This window comes from Oryza brachyantha, chromosome 9, assembly GCF_000231095.2.
Source record: "Oryza brachyantha chromosome 9, ObraRS2, whole genome shotgun sequence".
Classification (NCBI taxonomy): Eukaryota; Viridiplantae; Streptophyta; class Magnoliopsida; order Poales; family Poaceae; genus Oryza; species Oryza brachyantha.
The window spans coordinates 9,262,417-9,286,882 of NC_023171.2; the positions used below are offsets into that span (position 1 = coordinate 9,262,417).

General features: G+C 37.7%; 1 protein-coding gene across 1 annotated transcript; it reads left to right on the top strand.

Moving 5' to 3' along the window:
- Positions 1-13,488: 13,488 nt before the first annotated feature.
- On the top strand, positions 13,489-15,066 carry LOC102706682 (CBL-interacting protein kinase 16). Its single transcript, XM_040527745.1, has one exon. It carries the CDS (start codon positions 13,575-13,577, stop codon positions 14,940-14,942), a length of 1,368 nt encoding a protein of 455 aa, XP_040383679.1. The 5' UTR covers positions 13,489-13,574; the 3' UTR covers positions 14,943-15,066.
- Positions 15,067-24,466: the final 9,400 nt, after the last annotated feature.

Genomic DNA, 24,466 nt, shown 5'->3' on the forward strand with positions numbered 1-24,466 from the left:
AGCACGTTGCCGACAGCGGTCGCCGAGCAGCGAGACCAAAAAACGTGAAGTTTGTGCGAGGATGGCGGTGATCCACATATAAAGGCGAATTGGAGGAGATCAGTAGCAGAAGCATTCTTCATTGACTTGACCGATTTGTGCTCACTGCATCGAGTGGCATCATCAGTGACGCTCATCTGCTTACGTACTCCCGTGTAGTATGACTCGTATCCTAGTAGGACAGAGTTGATCAAATTTTACCTCTTCCTCCCATAATTTAGTTAGGCCCTCTTTAATCCAAAAACTTTTCCAAAAAAATTACATCGAATCTTTAGACACGTAAATAAAACATTATATATACGTCAACATTAAAACTAAAACTAATAGATACACCTACTCATCATGTGACTGATTTTTTAGAACTTGTCAGTCGATTCATCTCCAATGGTCAGATATGCATCCAACGTCATTTGTCTGAAAGAAAGCACGCGTCCTAAAGCACATCCAACAGACAAAGAGATCGACCGATGAATTGGACATTTTCAGTTGCCTGACCAATAGAAAATCTGAAACTAATTACATAGTTATGGGGAAAATCGTGAGAAGAATCTTTTAAGCCTAAGTAGAACATAATTAGCCATAAGTGCTACAGTAACTAACATGTGCTAATGACAGATTAATTAGACTCAAAAGATTCGTCTCGCGGTTTTCATGCGAAATCTGAAATTTGTTTTTTCATTCATGTCCAAGAACCCATTTCGACGTCCGGTCAAACGTTCGACGTAACCCTTTTGCCAAAAAATTTGGCAACTAAACAAGGCATTAGTCCATCTGTACCAAAAGAATCATATTTTTAGTTCAATTTATATATACCTATACAAAGGTAAAAATAGTTAAAAATACTCTTCTTCTTTTTTCAAACCATTATGCGTTTGCTTCTTTTTTTTAAGGGTTTTTTACCATCCTTAAAATGTACCTCAAGATACCAAGAATTTTAGTATAATTTTTTGGTACCTCAAGGTATAATGTACTTTAAGGTATCACATATTTTACACTAAAAAGTATGGTACCTTTAGTTACTTTTTCAAGAATAATAAAAAAGCTCATTTTTTAAAACTTCAATGCAATAGTTGCTCAAAACAAGGTCTCCTCAGTTCTACAGTTCTGGTCGTTTTGGATAATGGTATGATCAAACTTTTAAAACTTTTACTATTAATATGTTTTAAAATATTTAGTTCAAAAACATGTATATATATGTCATAAAGAGTATTTTGATAAAAGTAAACACTAACTTATGTTTTGTTTATATTTTAATAAAAAATATAGTTAACAATTATTTCATAAGACCATGTCGTTGTCCAAAATAACATGAACTATCAAAGTAGAGGGAGTAAAAATAAAATCCCTTAAGAATGGAGGAAGTACCTAGGATGAAATAAGACATATACTAAGACTATAAATCTGATTCATAGTCATAGAACATATCATATTAAAATAAGTAGGGAGTACATAGCTACTATGAGTGAACACTTTTCTTCTACCTACTACCTCCGTCCCATAATAGCTTTATTTTTTAATTTATGCGTCCAACGCTTTGACCATTCGTTTTATTTGAAAAATTTGTAAAAAAATTTAAAAAAATTAGCCACACGTAAAGTATTATTCATATTTTATCATCTAGTAACAATAAAAATATTAATCACAAAAAAAATTTCAAATAAGACGAAGAGTCAATGCATTGCATCTTAAAAACTGAAAAATGGACTTATTTCAGTACGGACGTAGTATGTTATATCACGGTTTAAAATTGACAGACGAACGGTTAAGACAAAACTGGTCCAATGATGTTGAGAGCTGGAATATACTACCTCCGTCTCATAATAACCTTATTTTTCGTTTTTCCATGACCAACGTTTAACCATTCGTCTTATTTTAAAATTTTGTAAAAAACTTAAAAAAAATTAGTCACGTATAAAGTACTATTCATATTTTATCATCTAGTAATAATAAAAATATTAATCGCAAAAAAATTTCAAATAAAATGAATGGTCAAAAGTTAAATCTGAAAAAATGAAAAATAAAATTATTATGAGACGAAGATAATACTACACTAGCATGGTTCGTACGCGGACGGTAGGCGTGGAGAGGTGGAAAAGGAGGAGAGAAAAGCATTGAGATGTGGAAACATGCGACGAACAAATCGACACGTGTGTGTGTGTGAGGACTCCTGTGTTAATCAATTCTCTCGTGTATTCTCTCGTCGGGGCCCCTGTGTATCTACAGAGAAGTTAATTTTGTTCCAGCACAGAGGTTTCAGAAAAACGGTGCTCTCTCTTCATTTAATATTATACCATATTTTAATTATATGTGCTAATAATAAATAATGAAACAGATGTAATATAAGGTATTATAATTTTATCTATATTATATTTATATATGTTATATATATATATATTCAGATTAATTAGTATCTACTCCCCCATCGCAAGACAAATTAACTTTTCAGTTTTTAGATACAATGTTTGACTCTTCATTTTATTAAAAAATTTTTACGATTAATGATTTTATTTTTATTAGATGATAAAATATGAATAGTATTGTATGTGTGACTATTTTTTAAATTTTTTTAAAATTCTTTCAATAGGACGGATGATCAAATGTTCGACAAAAAACCGAAAAGTTGATTTTTTAGAACGAAAGGAGTATCTAAGTTTAAATAGAATTAGAAACTCTTGCGATGTGAAACAAATGCTGTTGACTGTCAACGACAACGGGCACGTCGGTAATACTAGTGGTCGTCGGCGTCAATTTAGTTATAATGATCAACAGTACGTTAACTCATTGGGTGGCACTAAAAGCAGAGGCATTGGAGGCCGCAACGTGCACGTGCACGCAGCCACGCCTTTACTGCTAGTAAGAAATGGATCAATTCTTGAGGACATGTCATCTCTCTTACATATTATTTAAATCAATATAACAAAAATAAATTGATAAGTACATTAATACATACGCATGTTAAATTTGATACCAAAACGAACAAATTATATTATGATTCGATACGCGTGTTGAGAGTCATTTGTTTTTTATTGCTCGTAGAATTCAAATTTGTCTTGTTGTGTTTATGTATTGATACATCACATGTTTTCATAACTACTGGGTTTAAATGAGTTTCAGTTGTTCGTGGCACTTTTTATGCAAACTGAGTGGTCCTCGGAGTAGGCCCGGCCCAGTACGTGTCCGTCCGTCCGCTTCCGAAGGCCCGTATTTTTCAGGGGCCTGTATCTTGGTTGGTCCATCAGCCAACGCGTGCGTCTTCTGCGTCGGCCCGGTCCGGCCCGGCCCTGCAGGAGGTCCGGATACCGCTGCATGCACAAATAATATCTGTAGTAACAGTAACATAAATAATATACAGTTACGAAGGAGAAAAAAGAAAACACGTTTGTAATCGTCGCTCAGAGTCAATTTTTTAACGTACATTGAAGACAATTTGCACGGGATGAGATGGATAAAAAAGATGATAATAAAAGGTATTTTGATATATTGATAAAAAAAGACTTTATCAAAGTCTATATATATATATATTGATTAAGAAATCATATCTGATTGTGTCGTGCCATAAAACCCTTCGGAGTCTCTAGGCTCTATCTGGCTGCTTGACTGTTCACCCAACCTCGGCCATGTTCCTTCTGGGAACGGATCAGATCTGATGCAGCCACTGTAGTTCTTTTGGTCAAGTTGTCGACCTTTTTTTCACGCCCACAACTTCAGAACTACTCTGATCTAAAACTAAATTTTAAGAATTGATCTAAACAACACGTTACCAATACATTTATAATATTTATACATGTCTAAAATTAGCTCTCCTGTATTCTAAATTTGAGATAAAAATATATGTTTTTAATACAATTTATTCAGTTTCAATTTATGTTGGAGGAGCGTGTATTTTTTATGTCTAATATTTTTTTAGATAAATCTAATACAAGTTTTTTAAAAATAAAATGTTAGACGGTATGTTTTTCGAGAAAAAAATCAATATACAAGTTGTGTTTACAATCATTATAATATTATTTTAAAGTTTTTAGTTAATACAGAATAATTACACGCTAATAAGTTATGCGTTTTCAGGTGATATAAAGTAATCTCCCAACATGCCTAGAAGAACATGGCCTAGGGTTTACGGCAACGAGATCCCCTGTAGGCTGTAATAGTATGGTGCTACTATAGGAGGCTACGGTGGGGTTAATTTGATATATCTCGTAACCGTTGGATCGAAATGGATGAACTAGACTTAGCATCTATAGTAACGAAAACTTTTGAATTTACTGTTACTATGTTTTTGTTCGCTGGGTCCCCTTCACATAAACAGCGCCGCAGAGGATCCGGACGTGGGCTTACGATACTCCCTCTCCCATAAAACATAAAGCTACATGTACTATCCACCATTTTGTGTCAAAGTGTATATCTATTTGTTTACAAACTAAATTTAATATTTTAAAACTTGATCTTAAGTTTTTTTTCCTCATCTGATTTATTTTGCTGCTTTTACTTTTGAGCATATAAACATCTTAACCACGAATTAATTATTTCTCGTTGTAAACACACGGTTGATGAGAGCTGTCGTGAATTGCATTGCGTCTTCCTTGGCACACGGAAGGGAGGCAGGGCGAGGACCTGGCTGTGTACGGTACGGTGGGTGGGAATATGGTTTACACGTAGCAAGCGAAATGGAATATCCGCTCGATCGGCCAGCTAGCTGCATCCCATACAAAATTCCTCCTGAAAACGAATGTTATTTCTCCCGCTTGTGCGTCGATCCAATCGCTCGCCAACTCCGTTGAACAGCTCAAGGTAGGCCGGCTTCCTCACCGGGCCGGTGTGTTCAAGATATTTTCGAGGGGTTTGGGCATTTCTTAATCTCGCGGGAAGCTACACGTGCCCCTTTTGGCATTTGACTATATAGCTCGAATGTAGTATTAGGCCCCTTTTAGATAGAATTTTTTTTTTCTGAGAAGTGTCACGTTAGATGTTTAACTGGATATTGAAATGGGTTTTTGGATACGAATGAAAAAACGAATTTTACGGCTAGTAAAGAAACCGCGAGACGAATCATTTGAGCCTAATTAATCGGTCATTACCACTTATTGATTACTGTAGCACTTATGGCTAATCATGAGCTAATTTAGCTTAAAAGATTCGTCTCAAGATTTCTTCCGTAACTGTGCAATTAGTTTTTCATTTCATTTATGTTTAATGCTTTATTTAGTTGTCCAAAGATTCGATGTGATGTTTTTGGAAAAAAATTTAGGAACTAATCAAGGCCTTAGTTTATCCGCCTAAATGGTCCATTTGACTATAAAAATTGGTAATTAGCTGTTTGACGTCGGCGAAATCATTTTATTAATTACTTTCTTAGGCCAAAAGTATTTGATGCTTACGACAAGATTTTATCAAATTTTAAAATTCCAACCATCATTTATTTTTGAAATGATATACAAGGCATTATTACAATATCATAAACTTAGTTTATGATTCTATAAATTTATTCTAACAAACAAATTGGTTGTTGGCATTATATAATTTCTTATTCTAAACGAAAAAAAAATTGATTGGAGGGAGTATGTCACTGGACATCACTGTGTGATCTAGGAACGTTATCTATTACCATTTTCATCGTGCATATGCAGTTAGGTAACTCGAATTTCATCGTCAACAGGCTCCCAGATAGTACTATTTCGTCAAAAACTAAACTAGTCCTAAATTGCACGTACCCCTCGTGTTGAAGAAAATTTTGATTCCTCCTCTCTCGTCATAATATATGCGCGCGGATGATTGTCAAGTAATGTGATTTATTATATCATATCTCAATTTTGAATCCTACCAGATATAATTGACTCAAGAAATTGCCACACGCTTATCTTTCACTCCAAGAAGACCAGAGATGAGAAAATATAGTGCCGATAAACTTATCGTGCGTACAACTTAATTAGGTAACACGAAATACGCGTGACTAGTCGGTGCTAATTAAGCGCATCCAGAGATATATAATCATTAGTATCATTTAATAATCGTATATACTGCTCTATGTACTTATACTAATATACAGGCCTTCTATTCCAAAACGGAGCTACGTTTCATATTACAAGACTTTCTAGATTTATTTAAATTTATCAATATATCAATGAATCTAAATCAAACCCGAAAGTCTTATAACGTGGAACGGATGAAATATCTTATATCCAAGATAGGATATGATATTTTCTAATACGATAAATCTAGATATACATATATTTAGACTCACTAGCTAATTGCCTATGCGTTGCAACAGGTTATCGAAATAGCAAAATTAAGTTTTGTTGAAAAATATTTTGATTGGCTAAAACAAGATTGCATGTGTGTTGTACTATGTTTAAAAATACCAAAAAATATTTTATCTAAAAAACAAAAACATAAGCATACTTAGAAAATTGAGTTGTAGAGTTACGGAAATAAAAAAATAGCTAGAGTATTCACACATATTGTACTAATACAATGCCCTACTTAACAAAGCCACCACCACTATTGTTTTTTTTATAGTAGTATAGATTGTAGATCATATCTAGTAGCTATATTTTGAAAATTGCGAGTAGCTACATTTTGGAAACGATGGAGCGACGCATGCTAGACTTAGAGCAGGTACAATAGCAGGTTATAAGCTAGCTATAAGCATATTTTAAAGAGATAAGAGGGAAGAGAGAAGAGAGAAGAGATGTGGACTATTAATTTGTAGCCAGCTACACACGGGCTCCAAGACAAAATGTATGTATGACATATGAGACCATATATTGTGTTTTGTATGTAACAATTATATAAATTGGTTATTAGATTGACTATAGATGAATTAGAGCTATTAGTTGGTTATACTATTGAACTTGCTTAGATGAATTAGAGCTATTAGTTGACTATACTACTGAACTTGCTCAGAGATTAACAACCTCGCACTAGCAAGCTCGCAAATATCCTATATTTCCGGCATTATGGGCAGAGCATATCAGGTAACCTGATCAGCTAACTCTGACAGGGACGTGTTATTTGATTCTTCCTCTCTCTCCCTAAAAACAACCTCGATCAAATCCCCAAAAGCGAGCTCTCTCGCCATGCCTGATGATACATCAGCAGCCACCTGCCAAAATGCATAGGCCCCAGAAGGCCAGAACCATCTGATCTCGAGCTGATTTTGCCATGCCAATCGCCGCTATATCGCCAGGGATCGCGTGTCTTTTGTGTGACCTTTTGCGAGGTGGATGGAAATCGGGAAGTGGATTCTCTACAGTACTGCTCACTTGCTTACTGATATGCACCTGTCAGTGAGCATACTGCGGTGCAGAGGATCCCATTAGAAGAAATGGATGGTGTGTTTCTGTTCATCCTTCTTGGCGAATGATTCAGTGTACCGTGTGTGATGGAGACATGGCTTAAGCAGCTACCCAGCTACTCCCTCCGTCTCAAAATAAATCAATTTTCCACCTTTTACCTTCAATTTTTGACTTTTCGTTTTATTTAATTTTTTTTTGCGATTGATATTTTTATTTTTATTAGATGATAAATCATGAATAGTACTTTACGTGTGACTAATTTTTTTCTAATTTTCTGAAAATTAGAAAATAAGACGGATGGTCAAATGTTGGACACGGAAACCGGAGAATTCGTTTTTTTGGACAGAGGGAGTAGCTAGCTAGCTTGGCCTCCATCTTAATTACTCTGAGCTAGCCAAGATTCTGTAACTGCAGTAACAGCCATTGGTAACATGACTGTAACTGCTAACTGATCCAGCACTGCATCAGGGGCCTGTTTAGGCAGATCTCTCCATCTGAAAGGGAGGGATCGATGAACTTGAGACACAACACTCCTAACAGTTTTCTGCACTACAAGATTGGCCAACCTGCTGTCGCTGCTGCACCTCGATCGATTGCTAGCCAAAATGTGTGCACAGTTTCTGACATTCAGTATCTCTCTCGTCAGTGTTACCGGCGGCTGCAGAGTACGCAGCAGCGTGCCCATTAGTGGGCGCTTACGTGCACAACGCAATTCATTAGGAAGATGTCCAAATCTGCAAGGCGTCGCACATGCATGTCTTTCAGCTTAAAGAACGCCGGGATTACACGGCAGATAGCATTTTTTTGGGGATGATTGGCTTTGGCCAATGAGAACCCTGCAGGCTGAAGACAGATTAAGATTAACACTTATCCAAACGGGGAGCAATGGAGACTTTCAGCGACTAATAACGCCCTTGAGTCCGATGCATATAGATCACTATCCTACTCACATGCAAGGAAAATGACACGGCAGAATCGAAATTTCAGGAACTGAAACAGCACACACACGCATGCATTGGGTGACAGAGAGCCTTATCTGTTTTAGGTTTCTTCAGTAAATTGATTGGCACACACTACATACAAAACTCAATGGTAAAAAATAGTACTGTTTAATTCCTTGCTTATTGTTATTGGGTTTGGATTTAAACTGACACAAAACTGCATGCCTACTTCGTCAGTACTCCCTCTGTCCCAAAAAAACCAATTCTTCGGTTTCCGTGTCCAACATTTGATCATCCGTCTTATTTGAAAATTTTTCAGAAAATTAGAAAAAAATTAGTCACACATAGAGTACTATTCATGATTTATCATCTAATAAAAACAAAAATATCAATCGAAAAAAATTGAATAAGACGAATAGTAAAAAATTATAGGTAAAAAATAAAAAAATGGTTTATTTTGGGACGGAGAGAGTAGATGGCAGAACTCTTGGTCAGATTTTCGGAAAAAAAAAACTGAGGTAATCTCCATTGGTACACAATATATAATGATGGATTCGGATCTGGTTTTTCTGCAATGGTAGAAACCAAGAAACGTCTCTGCTGTCGATGCCTCCATCGTGCGCGTGTGCGGGTGCTTCCTGACGCCTCTAGTTGGTCACACGGTGGTTCGACGAATTAGGCTCTCAACGTTGCGCTTTTTGGGAACAAGCATAAACATGTTTTTGTAAATGAAAAATAATTTATAGTTAAAACTTTTATATATATGTGCATAACGACTCAAAAACGAAATATGTAAAACAAACCACAAAATAAAGTTTAAAATTAAGTTCTAAAATTCAAATTTTGATTTATAAACCGTTGTAACTGTGATTCTGACTGACACAGGAGATTAACATCAAACCAAGTCGTTGGTTCGTACTTTGACTTTGTGTAGAGGTTAATTAAGGTGTAGTTAATCCTGAATTCTGATATAACACGTCTGCGTATTCTGACTTGTGTTTTTCTTGCTTACCCTTTTCAATTAGTACTGTCAAGTTCAAGGAGTTCTGTAAAGTGAGGATGAGATTGTCAAGTTCAAAGGTGGGCAGATGTCCTTGCTTAAGCAAACATTTTTTTATTAGAAATTATTAAGAGGGAATCGATTGCATAATGAGTGACCAAAGCTACTATCTAAAGGACTGTCGCTCTCCGGGTTTTCTGCACTTTCCTTAAGTGCAATTATGAACTTGTTTGGATTGAATTATTTTTCTCTAAAATGAAGATTGGTTTCCTGTTATCAACAACAAAGCAGTCACTCAAATTATATATAATGCGATGATGCTTTTGTAAGCAGTCTTTGTTTTCTTAACATTTCATATTTTTTGAGAGCACAGGGATATTCTTTCCCACTATAATACAGAAATACAATTAGAGCATCTCTAAGAGGTGTCTAAAATTTTCTCTAAAACTAAAATTTTAGAATTAGTCAAAAAACGTACCTCCAACAAGTTCTCAAATATATTTTCAATATTTACGCATTTCTAATATCAGTTCTTTCGTATCCCTAGATTTAAGAAAAACATATGCCTTTTCAAGGCTTATTTTTGGAGAAGAGTGTAGGTTTTAAGTCCAATATTTTTTAAGATGGATCCAATACAAGGCTTTGGGGAGCTAAGTATTAGTATTCCCTTGGACATGCCAGGTTCCCTTTGAAAAAAAACGCAAAATGATCAGAAACATGGGGAATGGAAATATATTTTTAATTATAAATTCACATCATGAATGATACATCTTAATCAAAACAAAAACAAGACAAATCATACTAAGATATTTTTTTTTCCTGAGAGCATACATGGGTATTCTTCCTATGCTGAAATAAATAACACAAAAGTACAGCTGTTAGGTTCCCTCCAAAAAAAAGATAAGGTACAATGATCAGGAACCTAGAAATGAAAATTGCATTTAATTATGACTTCACATCTATGCATGAAACATTGAAACATCTTAATCAAATCTTAACAATTTCATTTAATTCGATTCCAGCAGGCCCACCAAACGAAAATCAAGCTTTCAGGAGTCCGAAGGATTGCTTCCACGGAATTAAAAAAAAGGCGAGCAAGAATTGCATGATTTTTCTTAAATCAACACGTCATGATTCAGGCGCTTGAATTGCTTCGTTAATCACTTCAAATGGATGAACCCATCATGCACATGTTATTATATCCTCATGTCGATACGAAATCGTTTAGCTTAACAAAAACGAATTAATGGATACGATCGAATTGGCACGAACAAGCTTTCATCGAAAACCAGATGTGTCAGGATCGATCAATTAAGCACGAAAGCTCCGTCATCCATCAGTTCCTCACTTTCTCAATCTCGAGGACCAACTGTGTTTAATTTTTTGATCGGCCATTTTACTTCTTCATTCTAGCAGTAATGGTTTGGATCTAGACTAAATTAGGTATAAATAAGTAATTTCCTAAATTAGTAAATCATTTAAAAATAGCCGCACTATTAAGTCACCGTTTTTAAGTTACCGATGAGAGCTCAAAATACTAGTTAAGCATAAACTTGAAAAATTCAGAGATGCACCCTTGAGTCAGGTTGTACCCATGTGGCGACCCAGCTACAAGGTGGTTTGCAACTCTTTTGGAGACAAGGGAGTAGCATTTCATCGGATATACTATCTCAGTCCCTAAATAATTGATGCCATTAACTTTTTTATAAACATTTAACCATTCGTTTTATTCAAATTTTATTATCAAATATGTAAAGCTATATATATATATGCATAAAAATATATTTAATAATAATGAAATGATATAAAAATAATTAATAATTATATAAATTTTTTGAATAAGATAAATAGTCAACCATGTATGAAAGGAAGAAGTACGAGTGAATCATATAGGCTGAGAATGCAATAAGGTATAGCGTAGCCCATGGGCTTACTTTACTAGTTTAGCTAGAAGGACCATGCATGCATGGAGGATGCAAATTTTTGTATAAAGTTCTCTCTCTGTGCAAATAATAACAATAAACTTTTGACCGACTTTTGCAAAATAAATAAATAAATAATCTCATTTCCCATGTTCCAACCATGGGCTAGGTAGAACTCTCAATCTGATTGTTTAGCTTTTTGAGGGAAAAACAAAATGGTATATTTACGAATAAAAAATATTTATGAACAAAATTTTATATGCGTGTTTTTATCAATCAAAAAACAAAGATTAAAAAATTATAAAATCAATTATAAGTTTAAGGTAAAAAATTCAACTTTTAACTCATAAGTATAAACATAAGTGAAAAGATGCAGCTGTAAAATTAGATTCATGTTGGAAGGCTCATGCTGTGGGGGCACTCCTACAGAGGGTCGACACAAGTTGTGAGTCAGCCCAAGCCAGTCCGAATGTACACCCTGAAAGATCAAACGGCCTAACTCTTAGTTTTTACCTATGTTTATTTATCAAACTTTAAATTTTTAAACTTAAATTTAGAGTTACTTTTAGAATTTTTCTTCATTGTAGTTTATTTCATACCTTTTACGTTTATACGGCTAACAACATATATATAAAAATTTTATTTACAAAATATCTTTTATTTATAAATATGTCGTTTAATTTTTTTTCTCACTCTGCACCCAAAACAAAAACAAAAGATACCAACCAGGTGGACCGAGAAGACGACCCGTGTTGATCTTCCTCTTCCAGCCGCTGCAGTCAAGTCTGACTTGCTCCACCGTTCCAAGTCCCCAAACCCTGTGTCCAGGTACTCCTACGTCTGTCTGTCACGCCAAACCTCCCCACGACGCGCAACCCCAAAACGGCGGCCTCCCCCAATCATCCGCGCCCAGCCGTCACTGCCCCCACACGGTGATGGGCCCTCGCCCCTCGCCACTCCGCTTCTCCCACCGCATCGCTTCTTCGTTTGTCCACTCTCGCCATGTCGCCCGCACCGCACCACAACAAACCAACCTGGAATTTTTCAATACTTTGGCCCTTTCAAAATACGGATTTCGTAGATAGACCGGCCTTAGAAAGAAACTTGTTGCAAAGATGTGGATACGTATCTCGGTGCCACAGATGTTGGCGTTGAGGGGGTCAGCTTTGGGTGTTGGTTTGGTGTTGATCTCTTTTGTGTTATCCACATAATTTTTATTCGTTCGCTGTTAATATTTGGAAAACTTATATAATGGGGGAGGAGAATGTGGTTTCTCACTCCTCCCTATATCTAGATTCTTTCTATTTGCTTTGCGGAGAAAAATATACAATAAATGTGCCATGATTTAATCCATCTTTCATTTAAAACAATTAACATTACATCAAGAGAAATAAGAATAGGGAGGACGAAGGAGTCCGCTTCCTCATCCGGATTACTTTTTCAAAAGAACAAGTAAAAGCAAACTTGAGCATAGAATATCAATAATCACTTAGTATTTTTATTTGACATCGTTAACTTTTAATATATTCTTTATTATTTACCTGCACATATGTAAAATTATAAATTATACTTAAAACAACGTTCATGATAAAATAAATAAAAACAAAATAATTAGTTGTCATATAAGTTTCTTTTGAACAAAACGAATGGTCAACAGAGTCAAACAGACAATGAATGGAGTATGATTTAAACAAAAGAAAGGAAAGTTGTTGCTGAGCATATTTGGTGCTGAGACATCCCACCTCCTCTATGAGAACATCGAGATCTAGACTACGTTTTTTTGAGTTTACTAGTTAAATGCATGTATGTTGCGACGGGTTAAAATTTTTTTTTAGAAAAGGTAAATCTTGTTGAATTTTATTAATTTGTTAAAACAAGAACCGCCGCACTGCTAAAACATCCACATATACTGTGCTGATAATATAATGTTCACGTAACACAAATGACCACTTGCAGTTAAAAGATACTACATCCGTTTTATATTATAAGACTTTCTAATCTTGTCTAAATTCATTAATTGATGAATGTATATAATTTATATATATGTCTAGATTTATTAGCATTTATATGAAAAGGAGGAAATAAATGAAACATATTTGCAGTAAAAGGACTAAAATGTAAAAAGAAGGGGGGGGGGGGCATCCACCTGCCGGCCTCCCGTTGGCCCGTGCGGCCCCACACCCAAATCACGCTGCAAATAATGCCGCTTTCCATCCCGTGTGCCGCCCGCCTCAAACCAACCGGCGTCGCCCCCTCCCCCGCGTCAAAACCATGTGCCCCCCGCGCCCCATTCCCTCAATAATTAGCACCATCTGTGTGCGTACTACTTACTGCCTACCAGTGAGCCGCAGAGCAACCCGATCGACGCAGCTTGCAAGCGATGGCGAGGAGCGGGCGGGAGGAGGGAGGCGGCGGGGAGGAGAGGAAGCTGGTGCTGGGGCGGTACGAGCTCGGGCGGGTGCTGGGGCAGGGCACGTTCGCCAAGGTGCACTACGGCCGGGACCTCCGCTCCGGGGAGAGCGTCGCGATCAAGGTCATCGACAAGGCGCGGCTGCGGCAGACGGAGGGGATGGTGGAGCAGCTGCGCCGGGAGATCTCCGTCATGCGGATGGTGCGCCACCCAAACGTCGTCGCCATCCGGGAGGTGCTCGCCAGCCGCGCCCGCGTCTTCGTCGTCATGGAGTACGCCCGCGGCGGGGAGCTCTTCGCCAAGGTGGCCCGCGGCCGCGTCACCGAGGACCACGCCCGCCGCTACTTCCAGCAGCTCGTCGCCGCCGTCGGGTACTGCCACAGCCGCGGCGTCGCGCACCGGGACCTCAAGCCCGAGAACCTGCTGCTCGACGAGGAGGGGCGGCTCAAGGTCACCGACTTCGGCCTCGCCGCGCTCCCCGAGCAGCTGCGCCAGGACGGCCTGCTCCACACGCAGTGCGGCACCCCGGCGTACGTCGCGCCGGAGGTGCTGCGGAAGCGCGGCTACGACGGCGCCCGCGCCGACCTCTGGTCCTGCGGCGTCGTGCTCTACGTCCTGCTCTGCGGCTTCCTCCCGTTCCAGCACGACAGCTACGCCAAGATGTACCAGAAGATCTTCAAGGCCGAGTACCAGGTGCCGCCCTGGGTCTCCGGCGACGCGCGCCGCCTCATCGCCCGCCTGCTCGTCGTCGACCCGGCCAAGCGCATCTCCATCGGGGAGATCATGCGCACGCCATGGTTCAGGAAGGGCTTCGTGCCGCCCGTCCCCACCTCCCCTGTCTCCCCCAAGAAATGGGAAGACGACGATGTCGTCCTCGACGGCACCGCCGCCGCCGCCGGCGCCATGTCGCCCCGGACGTGCAACGCGTTCCAGCTCATATCCTCCATGTCCTCCGGGTTCGACCTGTCGGGGATGTTCGAGAGCGAGCAGAAGGCCGCCACGGTGTTCACGTCCCGCGCGCCGGCGGCCACCGTCATCCAGAAGCTGGAGGCCGTGGGGCGGTCGCTGGGGTACACCGTCACCAGAGGGAAAGGGTGGAAGCTCAGGCTGGAGGCGACGGCGGACGGAGCAAACGGGCGTCTCGCGGTCACCGCCGAGGCGCTCGAGGTGGCCACGGACGTCGCCGTGGTCGAGTTCGCGCACGACGCCGGCGACGAGCTCGACTTCAACAAGTTCTGCGCTGTGGACGTGCGCCCGGGGCTCGCCGACATTGTCTGGGCGTGGCAGGGCGACGGCCCGGCGACGCCCGACGTTGCCGCCGAGTGCTCGCCGGCGTGATGAGCGAGGCGTGAAATGTGTAGACCAGCTTAATTAGGCTGTTAGCTTTAGCTTCTTTGCTTGCAGAGTGATGTACAGGCAAATCGAGAGATATGTAAATACAAAAGTTTTGTTAGTTGATCAATCTAATAGTATGGGTAAATGATTCTGCTATTTGCATGCAGCTACTGAACTTACCGTATGATTTTTTTTTCTGAAAAAACTCAAAAACATGAGTGCAGCAAAGGAAAACAGGGAAATATAAATGATTGTAATTATACGGCAATAATCGTAGTTGGTCCTTTGGAATGAAAGATGGCCCTCCACCTAGGCCCTGTTAGGGGTGGGAATGGGCTAAGATCCATGGGTTCTTTCACAACCATATTTAATTCCTTAAAAAAATTAGCTCAAAATTCTATATAATTTTATTTCTAACCCATTATAAACCTGGTCTTTAAATTTTGTAGGTAAAATGATTGAGCCCATTACCATCCCTAGGCCCTATTCAATTTGTTACCAAAATACCAAAATCAACCATTCCAAATATTGAGGGTGACAAAATTTTGGTGGTAAGAAGCTAAATTAAACATTATCATCATAATCTTACTAATATTTGGTAATTCTTGGAACTTCTGCTCACAAAAGTATACCAAAAAGTAATAAGGTATCAAACTAAACATAACCTGCGTATCTTGACCTTTGCCAAAAATTTAGCCTTGCCAATAGATGGTAAGATTTATTTGGGTAACAAAATGAACATGCCCCAATTCTTTTTAAATTCAAATGAATGATCCATTTGATAGGTGTTTTGAAGGAAAACTAAAGCGGGGACCTAATCTTTTCCTTCCTTATGTGTTGAGATTATTTTTTCAAATTATGGAGGCCCTGGACACTAGTCAAAATTTAAATTCTGTATGTATATCACAGTAGTATGACCTATGGATCCCTATTCGAATAAGAAAAAAAGGTAATATCTTAGAATTGTTTTAAGTTGCTATGATGTAAGTTTCACTTGACTTTTCTAACTGTTCTAGGAGTTATAGATACATACCCCAGTCATTTTTTTATCCTATGTCCACACCCTGTGACTTATTGGATATTTTGAATTGTTTTTTCTTTCAAATTGAATATTGTTAACACTAGAGGAAGGATATGAAAGCTCGAGCTTGACTCAATTCTTTTGGAGAAAAGACCAAATGAGGGTGGGGAAAGGAGAATACACCCCTCATCTTTTTGTTTATACTTACATTTATAAACTAAAATTAAATTTTTAATTTTATATTTGGAGTTGATTTTAGGGTTTTTTACCGAAGTTTATTTTTTATTGTTAGATGTTAAGAATACATATATAAAAATTTATCAAAAATATTTTTCGTTTGTAAATACGTTGCGTTGCTTTTTCATAATAAAAACCAAACGATTAAACCACTAGACACGAATACGGCCATGTGCAAAGGGATGTTTGCATCGTTGCTTAGAGTAATAAATCGGATTTATTTTTGCCAAGACGAAGCTGCGTTAGTCGCTCGTGGCCAAGCGAAAGTCATCGCTTGCGAGAGCGCGCGTGAAAAGTAAGCGCAAGTGAAGCATGTGGGAAGCGACAAAAGGAAACTGCGTTAAGTATATGTTTAAGTATTTAAATAACTAAGATTTAAATTTGATGCTCTATATCTCTATTTAAATGACCATTAAAAAATCATCATCATTCATATATGTTTGTACTCTACTCGATAATCCATATTACATATTACCTCCGTTTCAAGATATTCGACTTTTTTAGATAATCCATATTACATACTACCACCGTTTTATAAAATAATTAAGATAATCAGCTTTTTTAGCAGATGATGCAAACGACCAGCTATTATTATACTTGCTCTTACACCCATACTATTATGTGGTCAACTCCTCTAGAATGTTTGCCATTTACTACCTTGTAACTACAACTAAGCGAATTCATTTGGAAGCACCTGGAAAGTGTCACAAACTGATTATCACAGTTATGACAGCAGTTCATATGCGACAAATTATGCGACATGATTACGGTACAAAATACTACCTCCGTTTACATTTTCATAATGTAAGATGTTTGACTTTTTTATTACAATGTTTGACTATTCCTCTTGTTAAAAAGTTTAGTACAAATACAAAAAATGACAAATCGTGCTTAAAGTTATTTTCTTAATAAAATAAATCACAAGCAAAATAAATGATATTTTTATAATTTTTTGAATAAGACAAATACTTAAACATTACAAATATAAAAGTCAAACATTTTTACATCATGAAACGACGGAGGGGTATGAACTTAAATAATACCTTGTGTTGACAGCATACATCATGCATGACATGAAGTTGCCATAAGTGAAGTTAGCAGGCTACGGTCTCCTCTCGCTGATACCATATAGTATTGTTTGTACATGTCAATCAGTTCACTGCGAAGTTTAAGTTAATACAATATTTGTAGTTTTTTAATATAAACTGTTTTAAATATCTTGTTTTACAATATACAATATTTGTAGTATTAGCTTACACTTATAGTTTATGATAAATGATATGCTAAATCTATATTTTTGCAGTTTCATAACATAGACAGGTGGTTTGTAGCTTTGTTATAATTGTGTCAAAATACCTTTATTTATTTTTGTGAGATTCACTATAAAAATGGCACACCCTTGTCTTTTCACTTATAAGCCAAAATTTGAATTTTCAACCTCAAATTTGTAGTTGATTTTAGGATTTTTTTACCAAAGATTATTTTATAGCATTGACTTTTAGATTGCCAAGAATATATATATATAATTTTTATTTTTTATTTGCAAATATACCATTTTGCTTTTTTCATAAAACACCCAAACAATTGCCCCCTAATACTTCATATATTTATATAGCATAGCCTAATATCACAAAATATGTTGACATTAAAAAATGGTAGAGACTAAAGGACAGTAACCTATTGCAACGGTATAATATCTGAGTGAATACATAGATGATACCTAGTTATCAAGTTAATACGTACGTGCAGGTGTCATCATGCCTTGGTGCTAGGGCTCATATATATTGTTGGAACGAAATATATATAGTTACGTATAGTATTTTGTTAGAAAATCATAGCGTCAACAATAACGACAATGCAAAAACTATGCCTCTCCATGCTCAGATGTTCTCCAAAAGTCCAAAGCCACCGCACCATTACATTAGCCATGCCGACATGTATGTCCCTCTCTCTCTCCCCATGCTACCTAAGAATCTAAATAATTTGGTTTCTCGTCTTTTCATTTATATTTATATTTATAAATTAAAATTTAAAATTGTTTTAAGTTTTTATTATAGTTTATTGTTATTTGTTTTTACAGCTAAAAACATGTACATATAAAGGGTTTACTAATAATTAACTAATTAATCGTTAATAAGTGAGGTTTTTTAAGCAAAACTCAGGCTGCTACAGTATCCACTATCCAATTTGCCCCTTCTGCCACGGGTTCGATGGGCATCACACTGCGCACTTCCGTCCTGCCTAAGTATAAGTGAAAAAGACAAGGCTCTGCGAAAATCGTAAGTCTAGAGGCTATCTACGAAAAATCGTAAAATTAGTGTCCTGTCAAACGGTGGGTATTTGATAGAGCGTTGTCGAACCGACAGGGCTCATCACCTGGCGCCGCAAGGCCTGTGCCGGTCGACAAGGCCCTGTCACCAGTTCGACAGGCTTGTCAGTTCGACAGGTCTCGTCGAACTCGCAACCCCCCGATCTTCTCGACCGTCGACTGCTGGCCGTTCGATAGGGAGCCTATCGAACTACGCCAGTCTGGCATAGCGTTAATTTTACGATTTTCCATGAATGGTCTCTAATTTTGTGGTTTTATATTAAAGTAATATTATTTCTCATAAAAATTCGACAAACACGGTGAAGTGGTCCATTCCTAGCCCTCTGGCTCTTGCCCGCACGACGGTGCAGCGACCGTCGCCGTCGGAGAGGACGGACGCACTGGGAATTATTGTCCGGCGAGCGCGAGAGTACACGCGTCCTTCTTCTCTTGTCGCCCGGCCCGTGAGATTCCTCCGACGGCGACGACGGGGCTCTGTCACCTCCGGCCACACCCCCCCGGCTAGCTGCATCTCTGTCTCTGCCTGGCTAAATTGGCCGTGGAGGTTGCCAGTTGGCGATGCCCGGTTCTCGCACGAATCGTACATGTTAGTACGTTACTCGTTCGATTTGGAGAAACTTTAACCTATAAAAATAAAAAAATAGAAATCGCATATATTAGTTTATGAGCAGTTTTACGGTGCTCCATCTTACCTCTTGTGAGGTAAGAGCTCTCAATTAATCTTGGCCATTGAATTTTGTCCTTTTATTTTAATCAACATAAATGATCCAACAACTCATTCATTTAGCATGCTCAAATAAGTAAAGTGCTATTATAATAATCACGCTAATCGTGCATGCATGCTTACGGTGGAAATAACAATAACGCCAAGCACATTAATTCCATACTAAAATATTAGGCAAAATTTTGGTAGACCAACGTGTCAGTCAAACTAAAATTTTAGTTTATACATATTGCTAAAAATCGTGCAAGCTCCAATTGATTCCCCAAAGGATTCAAATTTAACATGAAATTTATTACAAATACTTTTCTTATTTGAAGCCAAATAGATATGACTGAATTTGGATACTAGGTTCTGTTAAAACAAAAAAAAATTACAAAAGTGAAAATTATTTTTTCATATATGCATCATAGTTATTCTGAACTTAGTTTATAAATTGAAAGTATAAAGATATTGAGAGTATTTCATATTTTTAATTTTACTAGTATAATTTTTATATTTAAGTAAGGATATATTGTCTCTTTCCTTATTACAGTGCAATTTATGATCATATTTAAATTTGAATGGCAATAAATGACTCTTACCACATCTGAGGTAAGAGTATTATCAACCCTAGGATCTATGGACAATGGATAGCTCGTATTAACTCGGTGCACCTTAAAAAAATCTATTAGTTTATATGTATTCTTTTCCTAAAACGAATAAGCCATGTTATATGGTCATGTTGCGTGGTGTGTGAGCTGCTGGAAAGTGTTCTCGGAGAAAAAAAAAACTGCTGGAAAGGAACAGATTTGCATTATTGCGATTCTCCCTGTGCTTTTGGAGTTTGGACCACGGAATTTCTGAAGCTACGATAGGTGATGATCTGCAATAGACCCTTCCAAAGTCAATACTGTGGCAGATCAACACACGTACGGCGTACCCTGGTGGTTGCTTAAACCTGCAGTCTTTTTAATTATTCGGATCAAACTGTGACAAGAAGCAACATGGAGACAGCAGCAGCTGCCATGGCGAATCAAGCAAAGATCACAACATGATCCTTGTCTTGGCAGCTTAAAAAAACCGTTTGCCTGGAGGCGAAGCTAGCAAAAACAGTGGATAAGCTAAAAAGACGTCATATAAATTGAAACCACTAATTAATAAGTATACTATTTCAATGCAAGTATAGCCTGGATGGACCCACGTAACTATTCTGCTCTAGCTCCTGCTTATTTGCGGTTTAGCCGTTTACAACTCAAGCTAATTGTGTTTACATTTTTGTTTCGAACCATTCAGGTAGCACCTCAACTCAGAAGAAAGAAATACAAAAGAGTCCAAAAGCACTGTTCTCTCTCCCCAAAATTTTTTATTTCCTCCGTGGATAAGGAATTATTGCTACCACCCCTAGCCTATCACTGCCAGCAAACCGCCACTACTCATGCCAACCAGCGTTTTGCCTTGTCACCAACCTCCTCTCTATTAGGCTAGTAGCCCACCACCACTCATGTGGGATGTCCTAGTGTCTCGCTACTAACGGCCTATCATTCTGTCAACTCCGATCTTTCTCCTATAGCATCAGCTCGATCACTAGGGCTAGGAGGAAGACTTCATCGACAACCTTGATTTGTGGTGGTACCTAGCTTAATGAGCCATCACCATGTGCTCTCAAGACTCCATGTGCACCACATGTTACCTTTCTCTTCCTTTTCTTTCTTAATCAACTTCTCTCTCCCGAGGCTCCATGATGTGTAGAGGTTATTGTGACACCCTGCGAAGCCACTCCAAGCCACCAATGTGGTATTCGAGCCTAGTTGGATCTTGAAACCATGGGCTATCATGGGCGTGAGGCACCTCGTTATTTCTGCTAACTTATAGTGTTGATTCCATTAGCAGACCTCAGATGACCACCCAACCAGATCGATAGATATCTCCGCTGCTACATTTAGTCACAAAAGCTGTTTGCATAGATAACCATAATAGCTAAGCCAATATTGATGAAATAGTTATAAACAAAATGTGCTAAAGTATTATTTTCAATTGATTATTCTACTTAGGCTGCGTTCGCTAAGAGAGGGAAGGGGGGTTAGTTATCTGGCGCGGAAAACGTACTAATATATTAGTACATGATTAATTAATTATTAATTATTAAAAAATATGAAATAGACTAATATGATATTTTAAAACAATTTTTCTATAGAAAATGTTTGCAAAAAATACACCGTTTAGCAGTACAGAAAGCGTGCATGCGAAAAATGAGGGGATAAGATAACATATGCCCCTTGCCAAACATGGCCTTAGCCGATTAGCCAAGGTGTTACTAAATATGGACAAGCTCGATATGATCGATAAACAAACAATAATATCTTGTTTCATATTGATGATGGATAAACTGAGGTTAGACAATTATTTAAATGCATAAAAATTAACTAAATATTAAAGATTGAAAAGTTGGTTTAAAAGTTTTCAAAAAAAATACTAATGATTTTTGGAAAATCATACCATAACATCCTCGCCTGCAAGCCATAAACCAAAAAAGAAAGCACCTGAATGTAGGGATGATCATGGTCTAAGATCCATATGCCTTTTCACAGCCTCGCACAACCTTAATTTATATTGTTTTAGCTTAAGAAGCTATAAAATTGTAGTGCACTCTTTTTAACTCAGCCTTTATATATATTTCGTATGCTACAAACTTAGACTGACCACCCCTGCATCTGCATGCATGAATGGCTATCCTTTGAAACCTGGTTGGCAGCTGATTTTCCCTATGGTGAATTGACCATGTGAGATGTACGTTCAACTGTTAAAACTGGATATCAACATCTTGACCGAGGTTGCCGCGACAAACAGGATATGGATGGATGGATGGCCACCGGGCACAGGGCCGTCGGATGAGGTGTCGCCGTGCCGTGCCGGGCCGATTCCGCTGGATCAGACAGCGAGAGGCTCAGCAACACCTGTCCACAGCCCATTGATATGCTGCAAGAAAGAGAGGGTCGCCGTCTAGCTTCGCCGCATGAGGCCACGCACAACGACGGAATCTCTATAAATCAATTATTTTTCCTAAACAATACTTAGTTTCGAAAGATGTAGGGTCTAAAAAATACTCCCCATAACGTTATGATGTTTTGAAGTTCTTAGATACAAATGTTTGACCATTTATTTTATTTAAAAATTTAGTATCAATATGAAAAATGACAACTCGGACTTAAAATTTTTTATAATAATGTAAGTCACAAGTAAAATAGAATATTTTCATAATTTTTTGAATAAGATAAATGACCAAAAATTATAAGTAAAAAGTTAAACTTCTTACTTTATGAAACGGGAGAGTAAATTAGAAGCTATAAGCTAAAAAGACCTAATTTTTCCCATCTGGTACAAGCTACTCGTGAAAATCTTAAACTCTCCAAACATATCCTTACACACATTAAGCTTTGCACACATAATCTCACTGAGACAACAACATGGACTACTGGACTCCATTGCATCACTCACGCAGGCCTGTGGTTTGCCCCCAACTTGGCTTAATTTTATAACTAGCAAAAAAGTCTTAAGTTTAATTAACCATCTCATAGGTATAGAATACTAGAATTCAGCGGAAGTTGCCATCAGAATTTTGTCCCTTTGTACCGACTAGCAGATTGTACTCGATGGTGAAACTCCTATCTATTTTTTTTTCTTTTCGAAATTACGGACGGTTGAAACTCTTTCTCGGTGTTAAGTTATAACTGCTAACACGTGCATGTCATTGCCGCAAAAATGTTCCAATTTTAATAATAATATAAACGAGTTACATTTCTCAACCGCTATTCTTTTCTTTTGCAGAACATAATTTCATACGTATACACCCGTAACAGGTGCACATTCACCAGAGCACCTCCAAAAACTACCTACCGGTCCCATCTTTTTTTATGCTTATAATTAAAAATTAAAAATTTAACATTAAAGTTAAAGTAGATTTTAGAATTTTTTATCATATTTTATTTTAGCTTTGGCTTTTAGAACGTTAAGAACACGTATATAAAATTTTTATTAATAAATTATTTTTTATTTATAAATATGTTTTTTGTTTTTTTTCTTAAATAAACCAAGCAATCACTCTAAGTCGGCCACTTCTTAGGATTTTCCTTTTCTCTGTAAAACACGATGCAAACGCATACTCACCATAAGTAGGTCGAATGTCTTAAGATTTTCTTTTCTTATCTTAAGATTGACGAACACATGCACATTGTTATCTAGAACGCTCTTTATTTTTTTCCAAAATCTTAATGCATTTATCTCATACACTTTCAAATTCCGATATATTTATCCTCATTTTCTAACACCGATACACTAATTGCTTAAAAAATAAAGGTTTTTTGGGATAAGTGAGAAAGCCACAAAACTAAAATATTTATGGGACTGAAGTAGCAGTTGTTTTCTACATCATTCTTCTATCTGTGCTAAACCAGGCTAAATGACCTTGATTAGCGATGTCGTATCATACTAATACACCCATGAGTGCTCATTCATGAGACAGAATCTTGGGGAAAAAAAAAGTGAAGAGTGAAACCTGCAAACTCTCTGCTAATGACTGACTGGCCTAGCGACCAACAACATCAGCATCACCAGGGTCCCAGTTACAGATCGCCAGCAACAAACTGCACACGTTTACAGCTTCATCTGCAGTGTCTACACGCAATTTGCAAGTCAGTCGATCGCCCACAGCTAGCTCTAGCCGGTTCCGTCAATGGCGAGGCCAGGGCCGGAAGCAGACGTGAGACAGCTTAGTCTTAAGCCCTACGCTTAATTGAAAAATTTATTACATAAGTACTATATTAAAATTTATCAAAAACCCTATGATTAAGAGTTTCGCGGTTCTGCCCCTGAAGGCGTGTACTTCTTTCAATCGATAATTCATTTATAATTGGTTTGAGTAGGAAGAACGTTAGCTCTCCGGCCTAATGTCAGTAGATGACCGTTTGGTTTTTTCGACGAAAAGCTCAAACGACATATTTTCAAACTAACAAGTATTTATAAATAGGGGTAATTGCAAATCTGACCCTATTTTAAAGGCGAACTACGGATTTGACCTTACTTTTTCATTTTTACAGATTTGGCCCTTTTTTTTAAAAGTGAATTAATTGAGTGACCCTACTCCGTAAAAGTCATTTAACACCGTTAAAAGTAGGGCGACTTGATCGTTTTGTCCTTGTTGTTTTGACCCTATTGTATGTTAACTTTTAGGAAATAAATGT

What these genes read in the sequence shown, in the direction of transcription:
- LOC102706682 (XM_040527745.1), top strand. Translation starts at nt 13,575, where the DNA reads ATGGCGAGGAGCGGGCGGGAGGAGGGAGGCGGCGGGGAGGAGAGGAAG.